Here is a 22,804-nt window from a genome sequence, read left to right on the forward strand (position 1 = left end):
ATATCTACAGGGATAATCTTATACACAAAAGTAAACCAATTAAAGTCTTCAGCTATATATATCTTTTTGTCTTGCTCTTTTTCGTTTTAATTATTATTATTATTTTATTTTATTTTTTTATTTTTTTTTGGGGGAGGAGGGGGTTAGGCTGATGTCTAATGGGGACTTGAGGGGTGTTAATAATGATCTCGCCGTTATCAGTGATGGAACTAAAATTTTTACTAAGTTAGTCCAAAATATAAAAAGTAAAGCACAAGAAGAGGTCTGAGGAGGTTCAACATCTATTGCATATACATAAAGAGAAAACTTAATCATGTATAAGTAACGTAATTTTTTGCCTAAGAAGTTCGAATGAACTCCTGATCTTTGTGAGCTCCGCTCATGGCCGTCCCATATTAGTTGTCCATGATACTATAAATAGTTGTCCCTAATTACTTGTCAATTTATAAAATTAAGATAGAATTAGTTCTCATTTTGCCTAATGATTAATTCGTTTTGAAAGTGTAAATCAAACATGTTTGAGAATTAGTTTCAAAAAGTTTTTTAAGAGGTAATTAGTAAAACTACTCTTTTAATGTATAAATTCTTAAGAAACGTATAAAAAAGAAAATGGACAACTAATACGGAACGGAGAGAATAGGTGAGAGGGCTAATGGAGGAGAGGTTTTGAAGTGGGAACATGGAAAGTGCTGAGGGGGACATTAACATGGGGAGGGCAAGATGGAAACACCGGAAAGCCAGCGATGTTTTATTAATTATTTTTGTTAAGAATTAACAACATATAACGTGAAATGTTATTAAAATATTTATTATAACACAAATATTCTCCGATCCTTACTTGCAATGTGATGCCCTTTTATTTTATTTTTCCTATGACTTGCGCTTTAGGTATTTAGATCACAATTTCAACCTTTTTACGTTTTTTTTTTTTTTTTTGAAAAAATATTAAAATAAAAAGCTACTGTGTCAATTGGGTTAACATCATGTAAACTCTCGTTGTTGATTTCACGCATGGTACGGTCACTAAACTTTATCTGTTATATCAGTAAAACCACAAATTTATTATTTGCCTCATTGAAGTCACTAAGCTTCACTTGTTGTATATGTAGTATAGTCATAAAATTATTCCCTCTTCTCATTTGTATTTGTCCACAATAGACTTTGCATTATGGCTGTTAAAAATTAAATCGTAATCAATAATTCAATCATAGAATTAGCTTATTGGTTAATTGGTAATGGATTATCAGATTAACAGTTGGTAAATGGATTAAAAGATTATAGTTAATGACTTATTGTTGTGGGGGTGAATTACTCAATTTTTTTATTGGATAAACGATTAACCCGTTAAGAATTATCATACTTACATTTTTACCTTTAGATATATAAAATATCTCTTGTAAATCTAAAAACTAAGACCTCATTCATTATTCTATTCACTTTTTAACGTAAGAAATAATAAGTCACTTCTTGTGACTTCTAATCATAAAATAAGTCGGTCTCCCTATAACATAAAAGAAATATGAAATTCATTCTTAATTCAAAAGACAAATTATTCTTGATAACATGAGAACCATAACAAAAATTAAACAATCTCAATTTGTCCTTCACAACGTTTGATATAAAACTAAAAAGTTTCAAATCATATGAAATTGTGAATTTTTCTGTCTATCAAGTAATTAAAAAATATTTTTACATACGTTTTGGCTAAACTAAATGAAAATTCTTATTTAATTTTATGTTATAATCTATTAAAAAAATTGTACGAACAGAACTCAACAAGCCTAAAAAAATTGATAAATAAATGAGTCATAGTATATACAAACAATTTAGTAAAAAAATTGAGGAAATACGAATAATTGTTTCATATTTTATTCTCTTAAATTTATCCGATACATCGTCCAATAACCATCCGTTAATTGCTATCTGATACCGAACCAACTGTTATCTTATCAGTTGGCTAGCGGATTAGTATATTTAAAAGTCGATATTCAGTAAGCCAAATCATTAAGCAAAATACTCCAACCGATCCATTCGATAAACACCCCTACTTTGCACTCCCTTTGGTTGATAATTAAGGGCAATAATAAATGAAGTGTATGCTTTACAACGATACGTATCCACATATATTAATTAGCGCTCTCTCACTGGACTTAGAAAATGATCTGGGAAATGAGTCGGAACTTATTTCTCTTTCATATGCTAAAGCGGACAAATTGATTTGGGATTAGCTTTCTATTTTACAAAGAGCAATTGTTATCTCATTAAAAGTCATTGAATTCCCAGAATATACATTCATAAACAGACTTGAGCAAATGTATTCCACAAAGTCAAATAGTTAATTTGTTCAAGATTAGCAGACCGAACAATTGAAGTCAACATCAGAATCCAAAGGAAATTAATTAGTGAAATTGAGGTCTTTGGTGTGAACTGTGTGAAGTAAATGGTTATTCGTAAGTGCTGATGTTGTCAATTTGATAGTATTAGGTGAAATGAATGGAATAATAATAATAATAATAGGAAGATGAATATTATGGTCTGCCGCACAATCTGAAGAATACATGTGGCTGGGCCATCTTTACAGACTTCTCATTAAAAAAAAATAAGTCTACGGGAGTAATACTACTAGCAACTCCAAATTACTCTCAATAGTTTGACATGCCTTTTCATAAATACAAAGTAAGTTTAGTGTACTAAAATATCTGTTATACGTGAGATTTAGAAAAAAATTGAATCACAAAGATAAATTGATGCATATTTACAAGTAATTGTATCTACAATTCAAACTTGTAACCTTCAAGTCATGTGACAACAAATTTATCAATGACTCTAAGACTTCAAGGATAGGCCATCTTTATAGACTTTCCGTTAAATTAAAGAAAAAAAATCTTTGGGAGTTATACTACTGGCATCTCCCAAATTACTCACAATAATTTGACGTGCCTTTTCATAAATACAAAGTCAGTTTAGTATACTAAAATAGTTGTTATACATGAGATTTAGAAAAAAAATCAAATCACAAAGATAAATTGATGCATTTTTACAAGTAATTGTATCTACAATTTGAATCAGTAACCTCCAAATCATGTGACAACAAATTTACCAATGACTCTAAGACTCCAAGGATGGACCATCTTTATAGACTTTCCATTAAATTAAAGAAAAAATCTTTGGGAGTTATACTACTAGCATCTCCCAAATTACTCCAATAGTTTGACATGCCTTTTCATAAATACAAAGTCAGTTTAATGTACTAAGATATTTGTTATACGGGAGATTTAGAAAAATATCGAATCATAAAGATAAATTAATGCATTTTTATAAGTAATTATATCTACAATTCGAACCTGTAACCTCCAAGTCATGTGACAACAAATTTACCAATGATTCTAAGACTCCAAGGATGGGCCATTTTTATAAACTTTCCATTAAATTAAAGAAAAAATCTTTGGGAGTTATACTACTAGCATCTCCCAAATTGCTCGCAATAGTTTGACATGTCTTTCCAAGAAAATAAACTAAGAATGCTAAGGGCTGGCAAGCATTGCCAATTATTTGGATATCCTTTTTTTAGTTGGTGCTTTAATTAGTAAGTTTTGAAATTGTTGATTTTTTATTTTTTTTGATAAACCAGGGGAAATTTACAAAAAATGTGAAGGGGAATTAGACTGTAACCATGGCAAGAAATACAATTTAAGAGAAAAGATATATATATATAGAGAAAGAGAGATAGATATAGATATAGATATATTTTATATTTGTTTCTTTCTAACGGTAAGAGTTAATTAAACTAGATTCTTGTTTACCCAAGAGTTGATTTCATTGTATTTATGCTTGGAGAAATGTTTACTCTGTAGCTGGTTTAGTATTAGGGAAAGTTTTAGAAATAACAATTATAGAGTCTTAATTGCAACTTTAATAGCAACATTTTTATAATTATAAAAAATAGCAAATTATATTTTGTATTTAAGTAAATTGTTGCTATACAAATATATATACAACAAGATTTACTACCCTTATTTTACTCAAATTAGTTGAGTTAAATAAGGAATAATTATCTCATCTAATTAAATTCTCATAAATTATTCTTATTTATATTAGTAGATTCCTTTTTCAAATCAACCTCAAATATGAAAATTATTATTTCCATGATCTTCAAAATTTCAAAATATCATTCTCTTATATCTCTAATTTTTCATTTTTTTATCTTTTTTTTTTAATTTTGATTTCTTTTTATTTTTATTTTTATTTTTTTCTTTCCACTTTATTTTCTCTCTTCTACTACTCTTTTTTTCCTTTCTCATTTATTTATTTCTTTTTTCGTTTTCTTTTTTTCTTTTCTCATATGTTTTTTTCGTTTTCTTTTTCTTTTTAAATTTTTTTCGTTTTTGTTTTTACACTTCCATTTCTAGTTTCTATTTCTCTTTCTTCTTCTTTTTTTCCCTTTTTAACTTTTTTTTTTTCGAATTTTTATTTTTTGTTTTTGTTTTTTCTTTTTATTTTTTGTTTTTTCTTTTTTTTACCCTTCTATCTTTTATTTTTAAAAGACAAATATCTATATCATATATACATATTCAAAAAATATACAAAATAAATAGACATACAGATCTACATATGTATTTACGGTAAAAAACATACATATATATCTACATATGTATTTACAAAAATACATATCTGACTCTCACATGTATATATGAACATATAGGACACAAAATCTCTATAACAATTATATACATATACATATAGGTAATAAAAAAATACATGATACATATCTTAAACAGTAAAAGAAAACAAATAAGTACATATGTTATCCTCTATAATGACATAGTATGTACAGTTCAAAGATAAATCCAACACTGTATAAAATACATATAGCTCTGCATATGTATTTATAGAATACATACCTGATCCATATACATATGAAGATATATAGTATAGTTATGTTTGTTACTGTTTAATATGAATATGATATGTATTTCGTAAATACATATGTATGTTTTGTACCATAAATACATATTCAGGTCTGTATGACTCTGTATTTTGTATGTTTTTTTGAATATATGTATGTGATATACACATTTGTCTTTTTAAAATAAAAGTTAGAGATAAAATAGTAAAAAAAAAAAGGGGAAAAAACAAAAATATAAAAAGAAAAAAATGAAAAAAAGAAAAAAAAAAGGATGAAAGAGAAATAGAAGTGTAAAAATAAAATAAAAAAAGAAACAAAATAAAATAGAAAAAAGAAGAAGAAAACGAAAATAGGAAAAGAAAAAAAAGATATGAGAAGGAAAAAAAAAGAAAATCAAAAAAGAGAAATAGAAGAGAGAAAATAAAGCGGAAAGAAAAAATGAAAAAATGAAAAAGAAGAAGAAATCAAAATAAAAAAATAAAATGATAAAAAATAAGATGAAAAAAAACTAACAAGAAAAAAAAAAGGTAGAGACACAAGAGAGTGAAAGACAGTAATGATGTTTTATTTTGAAATCTTGAAGATTATGGGGATAATTATCTTCAAATATGAAAAAGGAAAAAAAGTAGAGAAATGGAAGAGATAAAATAAAGTGGAAATAAAACAATAAAAATAAAATAAAATAAAAAAATAAAATGTTAAAAAAATAAGATAAAAAAAAAGGGTAAAAGATATGACTATAATTAAGGAAAGGTGAAATAGTGGAGTGAAAATAGAAAAATATAAAGTAGTGAGAGTAAAACATGCACCTACCTGGTTAATGAGTAAAATAATGTTACTCTTGCTATAAACTGTAATTTTACCAAAGTATTACTATTTATTGTAATTATAATTTTAAGTATGATATTGTAATTTTTCCTTATTATTATTTGCTAATACTCTACACAAGTAGGCTGTTGCAGCGACCCCACTAACCTTTCAGTTTTTATTTAACGCAAGTGTCTTTTTTCAGATTATAGTTTAGTTTTTATTCCTATTTTTTGAAGTTTTACAAATATAGCCCTTGAACAATTACCCTTCCAGACTCATATTATTCAACCTTATAGTCAAAACATTAAATTGTCCTTAACATTTGTAATTACATGCAAAATCTTAGAACCGTGATGTAACGTTTCCTCGTAAGGGTTTCAGCCTATTCAGAAGAAATTTTTAAATCATGATAAGAAAGATTCATAAATTGTGCCAAACTTAAAAAAAAAACGAAGGTCATTTATAAAATAGATATTCCAAAAAGGAACAATCACTCAAAATTTCTAAATATATAATGGATTTCTACGAGTTTTAGGCTTTTCCTAATTGGTCTTGGTGTTTTCAAATAGACCCAAAGCAGATCCATCATAAACAAGACAAAACATTGTGGAAAGTGGAATGGTGGATCAAGAATATATATATATTCCAAGCATTCATAAATATTTTCAAATCCTATATATTCTGCAATTTAATTGGTTCTTGGTGGCTTTAGTACCTGCAAGTGCATTTTTAAATGATAAAATTGTCACTTTGGAATTCATAATCAAATCTTTAGTGATCCCTGTGATCATGGGTTGTTTCTCACATGGCTTTATTAATTAGCTTATATTCTTGATTTTGAACTTTGACATTACTCTGTCTTCCTGTTTAAACCACCTAGACTATATTAATAACGCGGTTTAATTTTTCTACACTAACAATGTAAAAGAATTTAACACTATTAGGTCACTTAAGATAATTGTTTACTATGCATAATAAAGATGGATTAGTAACCTATAAAGAAAATGATACCAGAATGAGGTATCAAGAGAGAATTTGGCAGGTAGAACTTAAAGAAGAAAAGAGAATGAAGAACAGAGAGAGGAGGACAGAAGGAGCAAGAGAGAAATGAGAAGTGTATTGAGATAAATCTTCAATTCATGCCTTACAAATGTGTTTCACTCCTATTAATACTATGCAGAAAAGAAATGAAAAGAAAATGCAATACACAGTAAAAATGCACACACTAACAAACATAACTACTTTTCCCGCCAAATCTGTGATCATGTCAAAAGTGCGTTATCGTCCAGCACAGCCATCCAATGTGGCATTTCAAACTTGAAACACCTGATTAATTGTCATACGTGGTTGTTCTATGCAAAATTGGTATCAATACTCCAGTGGAGAAACACCCTTGTCCTCAAGGGTGATGGAAGGAAACCTGGTCTGCATAATAGAACCTAACTCCCAAGTAGCATAATATTGATCCAGACCAGACCATTGGGCAAGACACTGAGCTACTGCCTTATTACCACGTTTGACCATGCGTCAATCCAAGATACACACAGGTTCAGGACAAAGGGGATTGGATAAGTCAATGACAGGAGGGTGGATTATAGTGGAGGGAATTTCATGACAGAATTTAAGTTGAGAAATGTGGAAAGTTGGATGGATTTGCACCTCAGGAGGAAGAAGAAGTTTGTAGGCCACAACCCCAACCCGTTCTACAATCGGGTATGGACCAAAATACCTAGAAGTGAGCTTGTGATAAGGGAAAGTAGATAATGTAGACTGTTTATAAGATTGGAGTTTGACATACACCTAATCTCCAATCTTATACTGCTTATCGGACCTGTGTGAGTTGGCTTGAGAATACATTCTTTGTTGAGCTCTATGTAAGTGAAACTTAGCTAGTTGCAGCTTGAATTGTCGAAGTAACATCATGTCCTCAATAACATCAGATTCAAAATCACCAGGAATATAAGGAAGGTGCAAAAGTGGTGGATAACCATACAACAACTCAAAGGAAGAAGTGTGAATAACAGAGTGAGGGCTAGAATTGTACCACCATTTAGCCAATGCTAAGTAAGATACCCAATTAGTAGGGGTATCTATACAGAAACACCTAAGATAAGTTTTAAGGCACATATTTAAAACTTCAGTCTGACCATCAGTTTGAGGGTGGTAGGCTGTAGAAGTCTGTAATGGCATTCCTTGAGCAGACAAAAATGCTTTCCAAAAGGTGTTAATGAATATAGGGTCTCTGTCACTAGTGATGGTAGCAGGAAAATCATATAACTTAAAGATGTTATCCAAGAAAATGAGGACAAGAGACTGAGCACTATAAGGATGAAACACTGCAATGAAGTGGCCAACCTTGATCAATCTATCAACTATAACCCAAATAACAGACTTGCTTTTGGACTTAGGCAAACCTTCAATGAAATCCATGCAAATATCATCCTAAGGCAAGGCAGGAATAGGTAATGGCTGAAGTAATCCAGGGGAAGCTGAAGTATCATATTTGTTCCTTTGGCACACAACACACTTGTGCACAAATATAGCTATGTTTTTCCTAATACCCTTCCAATAGAACTAAGCCAAAACTTTCCTAGTAGTAACATCAATACCTGAATGCCCACCAGTAGGTGTAGAATGCCACAGTAGGTGTAGAATGCCACAGAGATAAGATCTTGTTCCCTTTCCTCCTTAACTGATCACTAAGCTAAGTGAAATGCTTGTGAGATTGAATTTGTAAAGATTGGATAAAAGCCTACAATGTAGGATCCTTAGTCCAACTAGCCTGAATATCAACCCATAAATCAGTTTGGACTGAAGAAACCATCATGGACGTGATTTCTGCATCTTGAACTCTAGATAAAGAATCAGCAACCAATTTTTTCTTACCCTTCTTATACTGAATTTCAAAGTCAAAAGGCAACAACTTGACCAACCACCTGATCTGACAATCAGTATGTAATTTCTGCTCCAATAAGTACTTTAATGCCTTCAAATCAGTTGGAACAATGAAGTGTTGGCCAAGTAAGTAGACAGACCACTTGGTCACAGCAAACACTAAGGCTAATAGTTCTTTTTCATACACTGAAAAAGCAGCATGACATGTAGATAAACCTTTGCTAAGGAAAGCTATGGGATGATTATTTTGCATAAGTACAACACCAATACCATTACTACTAGTATCTGTTTCAACAACAATGAAATGGAACAATTAGGTAGAGCAAGAACATGTGCAGATATCAATGTTGATTTCAACTCATGAAAGGCTTGAGTAACATTGTCAGACCATAAAAAATTATCCTTCTTCAAAAAATCAATGGGTGGTCTGCTTGTGCAACCATATCCCTTAATAAATTTTCTATAATAACCAGCAAGACCCAAAAAACCTCTCAACTGCTTAAGGTTAATAGGACATGCCAACACTTAACTGGTTGAATCTTCCTATGGTCTGTTGCAACTCCTTCATAAGAAATAAAATGGCCTAGGGTACTCAACCTTAGATACAATAAACACACACTTGGATTGTTTTGCCAACAACCGGTGATGGATCATAAGGTCAAAAACTAACCTTAAATAGCTAAAATGATCTGTAATGATCTGCTGTAAATTAAAATATCATAAAAAAATACTAATAAAAACTTCCTCAAGTGTTGCTTGAAAATATAGTTCATCAAACATTGAAATGTGGATGAGACATTTGTCAAGCCAAAGGGCATAACTAGGAACTCATAATGTCTCATATGTGTCTTAAAGGCAGTTTTTGGAACATCATCAACTACTATCCTGATCTGGTGATAACCAAACCTCAAATCTACTTTAAAAAATATCCTTGCTCCTGCCAATTCATCCAAAAGATCATCAATGATAAGAATAGGGAATTTATCCTTAATGGTGCACTGATTGAGCTCTCTATAATCCATACATAACCTTCATGTACCATCCCCTTTTCCCACAATAACTACCAGAGAAGAGAATGGACTGTTGCTATACTGGATAACACCTTGCTGAAGCATGTCATTAACTAACTTCTCTATAATATCTTTCTTCATAGTTGAATATCTATACGGTCTAATATTGACAGGCTTCACCCCTATCTGTAGAGGAATTTTATGATCAAAGGGACCTCTTTGTGGAGGTAAGGCTGTGGACTCAAGGATATCTTCTTGTACTGGTTGGTTAGTTCAACTATTTCTGGTGCTATAATTTTTTCTTTAAATAGCTGTAGTGAACAATTGAGTCCTCCAGGCTCAGCACCACCTTGAACTGGTAACTTTTGTAACATGAAAAACTCAATTTTATTTCCTAGTAACTTGTTTACAACCTTAGAGCTGGCTAATTTGAAATCTTCATGCACTCCCTTAAGGACGTGTTTTTTGCCCTGGTGAGTGAAGGACATAGTGAGCTCATTAAAGTCCATAGTCACCGGACCAAGTGTCTTCATCCACAAGGCTCCTAAAACTATGTCATACCTTCCAATAGGAAAGACTATTAAGTCAGACTCATATGTTTGGCCCTACAGCAGCCACTCAAAATTTCTGACCACACCAGATGTAGCTTCCCTAGCATTATTACCCAAACTTACATAACTTTGAGGGGTAGGAACAACAACACATCCCAACCTTGTCACAACCTCTTTGTCAATAAAGTTATGTGAACTTCCTCCATCAAGCAAAATTTGCACTGTCTTTTTGCCACAATAGCCTAGCACATGAATAGTTTGAGCATCTTGGATCCTGATGAGAGCATATAAGGAGATTAATGGAGTGTCACTATTGATTATGGTGTCTTCCTCACCATTTCTATTACCAATAGGAGCTGGTTCTAACACCTGTTCCTCTTCGTCTATCTCAGGGCTATCTAACTCCAATATAAATAACTGTCTAGGTAAGTTGCACTTATGCACAATGTTATACTTCTGGTCACAGAAGTAACACAACCCTAAGCTCTTCTAGCTTGCATCTCAGTTGTAGAGATAGTCCTTCTAGGATTGCTTTCATTAGCTCCAGTAGCAGGAGGTAAAGCCAGCCTAGTCCCTTGATTATAGCCGGTCTGATGAGGCCTTGCAACAGGTGCCTCATGTTGCTGTTTTTTAGAAATTCTTGCCTATAACCCAACTGATCTTTGGATCTAGCATTAGCAAGCTGAGTGGCTTCAACTAATCTAGACAACCTGTATACCTTAGGTAAGGTTTGAGGTTTGTGCATCAATATAGTTCCAACCAATTCCTCCTTCAATCCACCTAAATAACAGGAAATCAGTTGAGTCATAGTTAGATTACATTGTGTTAACAATCTATCAAATGTCATCTGGAAGTCCCTATAAGATCTAGTTTGCCTCAGTTGCTTAAGTTCCAACATAGGATTAGCAAAATCATCACCAAAAGTTTCAGTAATTTCCCTCAAATATTCTTCCCAACCAGGCAAATTAGGTGGATCCCTACATCTTAAATAAGCCTGATGCCAAGCTAGAGCCTCATCGTCTAAGTTTATAGCAACCAATCTTAGTCTTTGATTTATCGGGGTTTCATCTATAGCAAAATATTGTTCTATCCGGTACAACCATGTCTTCAAATTTTTGCCATTAAAGCGCGGAAAAAACAAATTATGATTTCGACGATTACCGGTGTGAAATGGATTAAGACCCAAAATTTCCTGTCCTGTAGTTAGGGGTGGCTCAGAGCTTGAAGTAGGAAACCTCTCCTTAGCTTGCTGCTGCAAATAAATTCTATCAATTGAGGCCTTCAATGCCTGCACCACACACATCATCCACAATTTTTTATGCTCCATGTCCAGCTTCAGTTCCTAATGTTTTTCCTCCACAACAGTTTGTAGATCTAGCTGTTGAGCAGCCAAATTCTCAAATTACTCATGAACATTGTACTCTGCTGCTTCTGAAATGGTTTCAGTATTTTTTCGTGGTCCCATGGCTTGCTTGTAACCTGTCTCTTTGATACCAATTGATACTACAATGAGGTATCAAGAGAGAATTTGGCAGGTAGAACTTAAAGAAGAAAACAGAATGAAGAACAGAAAGAGGAGGACAGAAGAAGTAAGAGAGAAATGAGAAGTGTATTGAGATAAATCTTCAATTCATGCCTTACAAATGTGTTTCACTCCTATTAATACTATGCAGAAAAGAAATGAAAAGAAAATGCAATACACAGTAAAAATGCACACACTAACAACCATAACTACTTTCCCGCCAAATCTGTGATCAGGCCAAAAGTGTGTTATCGTCCATCTCAGCCATCCAATATGGCATTTCACACCTGAGAACACCTGATTAATTGTCATACGTGGCTGTTCTATGCCAAATTGGTATCAGAAAATAGGTACTAACATGTTTTATCTTTAATGACATGACTTGTTGGAATCCTCACCATCACTTATTTAAACGAAAAGACGTGTGAAACTCTCGTCACCACTCATTTAAAAGATAATTTGGTACTTACATATCGGAAAAACAATATAGTATGGACCACCATGTGTAACTATTTCTGGAGTGTTTGATCAGCTTATTTGGATTACAAGTCTACAACTATTGATCCCCAGACCAATTGACTATAACAAATTAGCCTACTCCAAACTCATACCCTCCATATAACCAATACCCAATCCATTGCCCATCCAGCTTACTCCTCCGGGAGCATATGTTCTAATATTGTTCAAAAGAGGGGGCACTAATGAAGGGAAAATTAACAACGAAGAGTTGGAAACATGGGCTCAAATGATCAATGAAGAAAATCCCAAAAATGATTCCTAAGACTCCAATTATAACTTCTCCTGGTGAGCAAGAGATTGTCAATGTTTGGGAATTGATGGAGATCTTGCAGATATTAATCTTCTTAAATCTCCTCATCATGTCCGCAGCTTCTTTTTTTAACCCCATGTTTTAGCCAGTCCGTATGATCAACTTACCGACTGAAATCAAACTGTGAAGTAACAGAGCACAAATTGGTGCAACATGGTAAAGAAAAGCTGGTTCTTTACTTTACAAGATCGCGAGGGTGAGGAAAACCAAGGATTGCTGTCATGTTCGGAGGATTTTGAAGGGACTAGGTGATAGTGAGTCGATGCATGCAGGCTTCAAGGACGAGTTGAAAGAGTTACTACTAGGGGAAGAATACAGTGGAGGAGTTTTGCTGCCAAGGATATTAGTTTTGGGGAGAAATACATTGGTGGGGTTGATGAAATATGCAGAATGTACGAAAACGGGCAGCTTAAGAAGGTAGTAGGAAGTTGTGTAAGGCTAGAAGATGGAGTTTGTGAGGGCTGAGGAGATGTAAAATCTACTATGAAGCAGAGTATGATGAAGAAGAATTTGAAGAAGATTGTGACGTCCAACAATACCCAGAATGCAACGAGAATGGGCTTACACGGTGTCCTTTTTTATGTGATTAACTTGTCAATCAGTTTTTACGGTGCTATCTATTTACAAGGACACAGATGAGCAAGGTGCAAGCCTAAACTGATAGGTAGGGGCGGATCTAACTTCTAAGGCAAGGTCTATGAGTTCAATTGAAGCATTATTTTCGACGTAAACTGTGTAAACTCGTGCAAAAGAATTTAAAATATGTACATATATTAAGAGCATATTCATTCTAAACCCAGAGTCTAGGTACTGACTTCTCTTCTGCTGCTGATGGGCAAGGTTCAACCACCTAAATTGATGCAAATATCATCAAGCCACCACATTTAGTAGCAGTAGCGTAGTAGTAGCACTTATCCAACTAAAATCATGGTTGATAAGGTTCAAACGAATGACTTTCCCAGCAATTGGCAGAAAATGGAGGATTCTGTTTGTGATGGACTATAGTGCTGTACTAGGCGGAGGCAATTTCAAAGTAGTTGAATCGTCTTAATTATAAATACCAGTGCGTCATCCACATGAAAGTAGCAATCGCTTACCCAGTTTTCCCGGCTCTAGGACTTGCGCAAGTCTAGGCACATTCAAAGCAGCAGTGTGCTAGCAATTACCGAATGTAAGAAGATAAGCTATCAATAACACCTATCATTAACTAATGATTAAATACCAGCTCACTGAAAAACATGACGTTTGATCAACTTGTAATCCAATCAAGAGTATTACCTACATTGAACTCCCACGAGTAAAAGAAATCAAACTGATTAAAGCACGGTAATGACTGCTGGATATCAACATGTTACCATGAGTATGAATTAGGTAACACGGCACTTCCATTTCAACACCCCAAACTGCTTTAACTAGCTAAAATTGTTCATATTCACATTTTTTGATTCCATGAAAAGCTTACACCTTTGGACAATTCCATGTGGGCAAACATTGAGTCAGCCATATTTACCAATTTGGTCCATTTCCATGGGAACTGTTTCTTTTTTGACACTATTATTACCCAAGTCAGCAGCAACCTTGGCAGCCCGATTCAAAACATCTGAAACCCAAAGAGCTCCCTTGGAGAAGTAACTACTGCTAACCACAGCATTTGCAGCAGCTACCGCTGTTTTCCCTGTATAAGAGGCAGCGGACATGGTAAGCTCAGAAAGATGGTACTTCTCATCCACACATTTTACAGTCTCCATGCCAGATTGAATTTTATCAGTAAGCCCAACTCTCTTGCTGAGATCTGCCACCTTTGCTGCTGCAGTAGATGCCACGTGATGAGACTCATCAAAAGCTTTGGCTTTCGCTAGAGCATCCTTACTTAGTTGATATCCCTTCACTATCATGGTTTCAACTACCTGTTGTGCCATGGTCACAGCTTCTCCAGGAGTTGAAACAAACTGATTTGTATGGGAGAACGTCTAATTTACAGCAAAATTTCAAAATATCAGGGAAGCTAAGCATAAAGAGAGAAGTGGAAAATAGCAAAACAAAAAAAGAAGAAAGAAAGACAATATGAGAGAGTTGTGAAGAATTACTTTGATCTTACATCTCTACTGACATACTTCAGTCAATAGAGTTTATAACTTTCTGAATGACCTTTCCCCAAATTATTTATGAACGAATTAATTAACTACAGTCTAACTGAATTATAGGGAACTCAATAACTGTGATAATCAACAAATACTTTTACCAGGAAAAGAAAAACAAAAGAAGAATAGTAAAATAAGCTACGTTAATTATAAATCCTCGGCTCTAGCTCACCAAAGAAAGCAAGCCATGAGAAGCTCAGATCATGAATTGGATACTCTCTGCAGAACTGCCACTGAGATCATACTCTTATTAATTTACTCACGAATGATATCATATTTTTATTTTCATTTACTCTCATGGACAGGCAATAAAGGAGTTGATTGTCTAGACAAATAAAGCAAAATTTAACCAAAAAAGAGATCAAATGGAAAGTTCTACCGCTGAGCTGCTTCCATTCTCCACCATATCTATATGGTTACTCCAAGGATCGTATTCATCTACATGTGCTTCCAAGCGAGATATACGAACACATTGATCTAACATAGTGGATCCCTGAATCAACACTAAAACGTTATAGCTACTTATCTAAAACATAAACCTACCATTTCACTTGATGCACATATGTCTAACTAAAAACAGAGAGAACACGGAAAATGACGAAAAAGAGAACAACAACGACGAGAAAATTAGATATGGAATTAAAACGTTAATTTCAAATGAATATTATATAAAAGCAGGAAACTGGTATACACACAACTCAAGCACTAGTACCAAGGCGTCCCTAAATGCGGATGGTGAATAAAAAAAATGATATAGCAAAAAGACTAGTTTGCATAATCCCACGTCCTAGAGTCAATGATCTACATCCTCTATGGTGGGTGGGTACACAAATAACTGGCAGCTTTTACAAAAATAGTTATTTTACCTTATTACCTTTTCCAGAAGTTCAAAAATATACAACAATCACATATACTTGCACAGCGAAAATACAAGATAGATCAAATTAACTCATTGCAACAATAAAAAAATAAAAAAGTATGTCTAGCAGTCAAATGTATTTGGAATTTATGTATTGCTTAGTGCTATCACTCAGAGTTGTTTGTCTCTAGATTAAACTAAACCAAGTAGAATGATATAGGTGGTGGTCACATATTTTATCACTAAAGCTTATTCACATAGCATCAATTGCTCTTACGAAGTCCTATTTTCTCCTAAAAAGGAATAAAACCAAATGAGAGTCAAAGTTATAGAAACCTTGTTAGTAATGTACCGAATAATATTGGATTTAAATACAGTATATTGTGTCAGACATAAAATTGATCCCATTATCAAGAGAGATAATAGATTTAATTGGCATAACAGATTAAACGAGGGAGTCTACGCTGCATTTTGTTGTCGATATAAAAAATATGTTTAATAAGAACATGTCCAAATAGGATAGCACATCAGAGCTCTTTAAAAGGACCTTCCAGGTGTTGCACAAAGGCTGTTAATCTGTGTTCAGCTAATCAAAAGGCTCGAACACTTAGAAGTGAAAAGAACAAGACAACAGTCATAATTAGAAGTTCAAACAATACAAAGAGAATTCATGTTTAAGGAATCTGGACATAAATACAAAAATTTTCATTCACTCTTCTAAAGCTTGACTTCAGAAAGTTTCTGCAAGCTCTTATTTAGGTTAGACAATTTAACCTCTCCCTGTTTAAACAAAGAAATTATAAGCTTTAAAGGATATATAAATAAGCAAGCCAACAAAATAGTCTTTTTGAAAATTTGGTCAAAAAGTCTTAACCCTTTAATTTTACAGAAATTGCTGAAAAGGATCGTACTGATGTTCATCACGGTGGTGATAAATATAAACCTGTCTCAATAGCACATAGACATGAAGCATTAAATATGTATCATCATTCACCTTGTAGATTTTTTCTTCTAAGTAGAACTAACATAACAGCCGAGTAAAGCAGAAACTTACACTGAGTAAAAGTGCGGTTTCCAGTGCATAAGTATCCTTGAATGTAACATAGGCTATAGAAGCATATTCACTCAATCTGCATTCATAAAAGGCAACACTTGAAATCAGGTAGGCCAAAGAACATCCATCTTTTCTCGCACAGCAATAGCATTGAAATCTTTCTATCTGCTCCTTTGTTTAAATGTTAAACATTTTTTATGGAGAAAGTTTGGAGGGCCTTATAGTGAGTATCAGGACATTGAGATCATATATTTCAATGTTCACAAGAGGCACAGGCACATGGGTTTGTCAACATCAAACATTATCGGATGCTGACCTTGTTCTCTCTATGCAAACATCTCAGAAATTATGGAACACAAAAACACTTGTTGACATTTCATGATGCTCCAAAGACGTCACAGGGAAAAAGTGGCAAGACATGTCTTATTTGACATATTTCATAAGGCAGAATTTCAATAGGACATGCAAACAGAATACTATTGATTAAGCACGTGCATCAAATCTTCGCCTTAGGTAGACAAATTCTGAAAACAATTGCCAAACAAAAATTTACAGCACCGACAATAATCAGCTCGAAATCACACCTATGCTGTAGCATAAATTGCAGGAGAACTCGAACAAATGAAAAGCTACCTGATGATCTCCACTTGTTCAATTTCACCACAGTGAGAGAAAAATTCAGAGACATCTTTCTCTGTAGCTTTGGGAGAAAGACTTGTGACTTCTGCTGTGAAATGACCCAAATACATGGATATAGACACCGTTCAAATCCCAAGTAAACGCGACTTAACCTGATTAAATCAACAAGACTAAATCATTCAAAACTGATATGAGCTAAAAACAAAGTTAGGTAGTTGAAAGTTGTCTCGCTTTTTTTCCATACTATTAATCATAGTATTACTCTAGGAGTTACTTGTTACACCGTTTTTGTTACTATTTAATGTTTCTTGCAGTTGGACCATCATATTATTTTGTTGTAGTGACTGTTCCTTTTTAGTATGCTTTCACATGCATTCTTTAGCATTTTGTCTTGGTTTCTTCACTCCCGTTGTTCTCGTTTTTCAAACTGTTTGGCAATGTTTTTACTTGGGCTGAGGGTCTATAGAAACAACCTCTCAACTTCCCCAGGTAGGGTTAAGGTCTGCGTAGACATCGCCCTCCCCAGACCCTACTTGTGGAATCACACTAAGAATCACACTAGGTACATTGTTGTTGCAAGTCCATTAAACTATCACCACATTAATACTTCTCAAATCATGAAATGTCGTGGCCAATTTTAAGGAAAGGAACACTGAAAAAGTTAAAACAGATTCTATCTTTATCCTTGAAATAAACATGAAATAATGTATGATCACGATGTATCCATTTCCAAAACTCCATTATATAAGAAACATTTATCAGGTTAAACAAAATTCAAATATGCTTTAGGACGTGACATCTGCAATTATCTTGAAATACAAGAACAAAAGAAATGTTTGTATTTAGATCAATCATATTTTCTGTATGCAGAAATAAGAAGCACACAGAACCCAATAACTTACCCTATTTGTTTTTATTTATAAAAAAAACTTTGTTCTAAAAATACAAAAACACAAAATTACCAATTAGAAAAAGTTCATTCTGGGTATTGAAACAGGAAGTATAGTAATTTAATCAGTCAGAATATTCACTTTGGTCTATTCAAGCCTATTTCACTACAATACTCAAACAATTTGACCTTAAATCTCATATAAAGTTGGCAGAATTTGGGACAATATATATATTAGGGTAAAACGAAGAAATTACAGGATGATTGGATTTACAAATGCATCTGAATTCATTAAAAAACGAAACAGAAATTACGCATTAAAAAAGGGAAGAAAATAGAATCGCACCTGAAAATGATGAGATGGTCCAAAGTGGAACAGAGCAAGCAGAGAAGACAGAAAAACAGAAAGGTAACTCTGTTTTCACAGTATTTAATAACAACCATACGAAGTGGGTTTTGGGTTGTACCAAAATAATTTTAAAATGAGGCGCAGGTGATATAAAGCCTTACTAATTATGTGGAGATGGTAATAGAAAGTTGGAAAAGTTTAAAAATAACTTATCAATTTTTTAATTTATATTTTGATCTAAATGTTAGTTAATATAACAAAAAATAGTGGAAAAAATGTGTGTTTCTTTCTCTTCTCATTCGTTGTTGTTTTCTTTCTCTTCACGATTATTATTATTCATTATTGCTGCTGCTTTATTCATCATCTTCTGCTTTATTATCATCATCTTCTACTTCATTATCATCTTCATCTTCTTCTTGTCGACCATTGTTATTGTTACCGCTACTGCTGCTATCTGACCAATTTCTTAGATCAAATTTTGTTTCCTACATCACTTTCCACTTTGGCACTACTTTATAGGTGACTTTGATAAGTAAAATTATGATTTTTATTCGAATTTGTCATTTGAGTACATAATTACAGCTTTTTTTCCAACAATGTATAGAACTCGATCATAAATCCAATATAAGTGCCCACAATTTAAACAGATCACTCATCTGGTGCATCAACGGAGTAATTTGTTGCAACAGAAGACTTGGATTCATGTTTATGCTTCTATAGTGCCCGTAACATGAATCAAACAGATGGGTAATCTCTTGCAACAGAAGATTTATCTATTGCAACAAACTAGTTATCTGTTGCATCAGACTAATTATCTATTGCATCAGACTATTTATCTGTTGCAACATGTGAGTAATCTGTTTGAAACAATACAAATCAGTCCCTTCCACAAACCCAACAAATAACCAATATGTTTCAACTCTTGTTATTGTTATTAGATTCAAAATTATTCCTTACGTCCAATCGTCGACATGTTTGTTGAGAAGATAATAGACAGAATGAAAATTAAATATTCCCTCCGTCTCAAATTACTCATCCAAAATTTCCTAATTTGATTTCTCATTTTACTTGTCTTTTTTCATTAATCAAGAAGAGACAAAAAAAATTTCATGATTTACCCTTTGCATTAATTACTTTTTCTTCAAATTAAAATATAAATATCATTTAATAGGGGTATTATGGTAAACTAGGCATGTTATTAATTATTTTTCTTAATCAATGTGCCATCTCAATTTGGGAGGGTAATTTGAGACAGAGAGAGTATGAATTAAAACGTCAAAGTCGTGCAACAGACTAGTTATCTGTTGAAACAAGCTAGTTATCTGTTGCATCAGACTGATTATCTGTTGCATCAGACTGATTATCTGTTGCATCAGACTACTTATCTGTTGCAACAAATGAGTAATCTATTTGGAACAACACAAATCAACTCTTGCCACAAACCCAACAGATAACCAATATGTTTCAACTCTTGCTATTGCTACTGGATTCAAAATTATTCCTTACGTCCAATCATTTACATGTTTGTTGAGAAGATAATAGACAGAATGAAAATTACATATGAATTAAAACGTCAAAGTTGATCAAACATAATTTTTTATTAAACAAAAATAAATAAAAATACACAGACTAAAAGAAAAAATAATTTTATTATTATTATTATTATTATTATTATTATTGTCAGCCGACCAATCTTCAACCGGTAGAAGCAAGGCCCTCCCCAGCCTACAGATCTCACAGAGCATCCTTGCTCTAACTGCTCCCGATTCCCATTGCAGGTCATGAACCTGCATCCGAAGTTCATTCACGGGGTCTTGCAGAAAAGCAACGTCCCACACTGGATCAGTCATATCTAGAACACATATGAATTGACAAAAAACATAAAAATAAAAGTAAAGAAAAGAATATCCGAATATAATACAACGTATACTACAAATTGGCAAGAAAAAACTTATCTGAGTCAGGGAAGAGAAAGTGGTGGAAGGTATAATATGAAAAACAAGATGCAATAAATAAATAGAGTGTAGTTGAATGAACGATTGAGTAAGGAGGAACCTATTTATAGAGGATTGAATTTGAATGAGTAGAAAAAATGCATGATTGTTCACCTCCATTTATTAATTACATTTTTTATTACTGTGAAAAGTTATGACTTAATTAAATTAAGAAATATTGTGATAAGTCATGACTTTTCAGATTATTATTATTGATTAATCCTCTCCAAGAACTATTATTATTGAGTTGTGACAACAGATTCTATATCTGTTGCATCAGATAACTCATTTGTGACAACAAATATAACATTTGTTGCAACAAATAGAAAACATGTTACATCAGATAATTTATCTGTTGCAACATATAATTTAACTATTCACCTCTATTTATCAATTACATTTTTTATTACTGTGAAAAGTTATGACTTAATTAAATTAAGAAATATTGTGATAAGTCACGACTTTTCAGATTATTATTATTAATTAGTTCTTTTCAAGAACTGTTTTTATTGAGTTGTGACAACAGATTCTATATTTGTTGCATCAGATAACTCATCTGTGACAACAGATATATCATCTGTTGCAACAAATAGAAAACTTATTGCATCAGATAATCTATCTGTTGCAACATATAATTTATCTTTTTTTTTTAAATTATCATTATATCATTAATCTAAATTTGTTGACTTTTTTATTATATAAATTAAAAAACAGATTCAAAAACAAAAATATTTTCTGTGAAAAGAAATGACGCCTATTTAATATTAACGTCAATTATTCAGATTAAATAACCATTTTTTTACGGTTATAAATTGCGTTTATCATTTATTTCCTTATTATTTTCCGTGAAAAGAAATGACTTAATTAAATCAAGCTGGTAAGTTTTTATTATTGTGACAAGTCATGACTTTTCAGCTTATTATTATTAAATAACCTTTTTCTCAATTTAAAAATCGAAGACACCTTTTCAATAACCGTTTCTTTAATAAAATAATAACCATTATTATTGAGTTCTGACAACAAATTGTATATCTGTTGCAACAAATCGACCATCTGTTTTAATAGTTTTTTTTATTTCTTCTAACAGCTGATACATCAGTCACAACAGATGGGGAATTTAATGCATCAGCAACATTGTTGAATGTATTTTAAACAAAAAGTCATGACTGTTCACCTTTTTCTTAACAATCATCATATAAGTTAATTAATATAATATTTGTGACTTTTTTTATTATATAATAAATAAATAATTTTAAAATAAAAATGGTGAAAAGTCACGATCAGTTATTAAAATTAAATAACCGTTCTTTTACGATTATAAATTGTGTTTATCATTTATTTTCTTATTATTTATTTACGGACCATTTTTCATATTAAATAATTGAAAAGTCATGTCTTTTCACCCTCTCAATAACAGCAATAACATTTTTTTATTAATAACCGTCTGTTGCAACATATGATCCATCTGTTACATCAGATTAACCTCTGCTGTCACAAATATTCAATCCCTACCACCAACAGTCGACATGTTAAGAATAAGGAATAAACAGAATGATAATTAAATATTAAATAAGAATTAAAAATTCAAAATCGACCACTAAACATAGATTTTTAAATCCCTTAGGTAGATCCGATATACAAAAGGAAAATACATACGTTAAAAGAAAAAACATAACCTAATTATTACTACTACTATTATTATTATCATTATTATTATTAGTATTACTATTATTGTCAATCGGACAATTTTCATCCGGCAGCAGCAGGGCCCTCCTCAGTCTTGATCTGAAGTCGGACAAATCCTTCTGAAGTTCATCAAACTTCCTTTGAAGTTTCCGCAAGGACTCGATATGAATCTTCTTGTACGAATCTGGATTAACCATATTTGTAAGTGTAGTAGAATGAACGAGTAAGAAAAAACCTATTTATAAATGATTGAATTCGAAGGGGTTAGTCAAAAAACCACGACTGTTCATCCCTTAGTTAAATAAAATTGGTGACTTTTCGAATATGTATATTAAAAAATGGATCTAAATACAACATTTTATCTTTTATTGTATTTCGAAAAGAAAAGAAACTTGCTTTAAAATAAATCTAATAGATGGGTAATCTGTTGCAAAATATATTCCATTTGTTAGATAACTTACAACATATTGACAATTTGTTGCAACAGATGGATATATTTGTTTGATTTTTCCAATAGTTATGTCATATGTTACAACAGATTGGTCATTTATCGTAACAAATGTCTGTAATTATTTGACAATTTAAATAGATGTGGCATCTGTTGCAACTTGTTAGTCATCTGTTTATTTAATTTAAACCATAGATGGGCTACGATGAATAAGGTGCATGC

The 22,804-nt window shown here is 32.4% G+C and overlaps 1 protein-coding gene across 1 annotated transcript; it reads right to left on the minus strand.

Annotated features, from left to right (window-relative positions):
- Positions 1-13,749: 13,749 nt before the first annotated feature.
- On the minus strand, positions 13,750-18,604 carry LOC107858784 (binding partner of ACD11 1). The gene is made up of 5 exons (XM_016703570.2): positions 18,452-18,604; positions 17,211-17,368; positions 16,578-16,653; positions 15,044-15,157; positions 13,750-14,493 (listed from the first exon to the last, which is right to left on the minus strand). The coding sequence occupies exons 2-5, from the start codon at positions 17,324-17,326 to the stop codon at positions 14,020-14,022; spliced, it is 780 nt and encodes a 259-aa protein (XP_016559056.1). The 5' UTR covers positions 17,327-17,368; positions 18,452-18,604; the 3' UTR covers positions 13,750-14,019.
- Positions 18,605-22,804: the final 4,200 nt, after the last annotated feature.

The sequence above is a fragment of the Capsicum annuum genome, chromosome 2 (assembly GCF_002878395.1).
Source record: "Capsicum annuum cultivar UCD-10X-F1 chromosome 2, UCD10Xv1.1, whole genome shotgun sequence".
In the NCBI taxonomy this organism is placed as follows: Eukaryota; Viridiplantae; Streptophyta; class Magnoliopsida; order Solanales; family Solanaceae; genus Capsicum; species Capsicum annuum.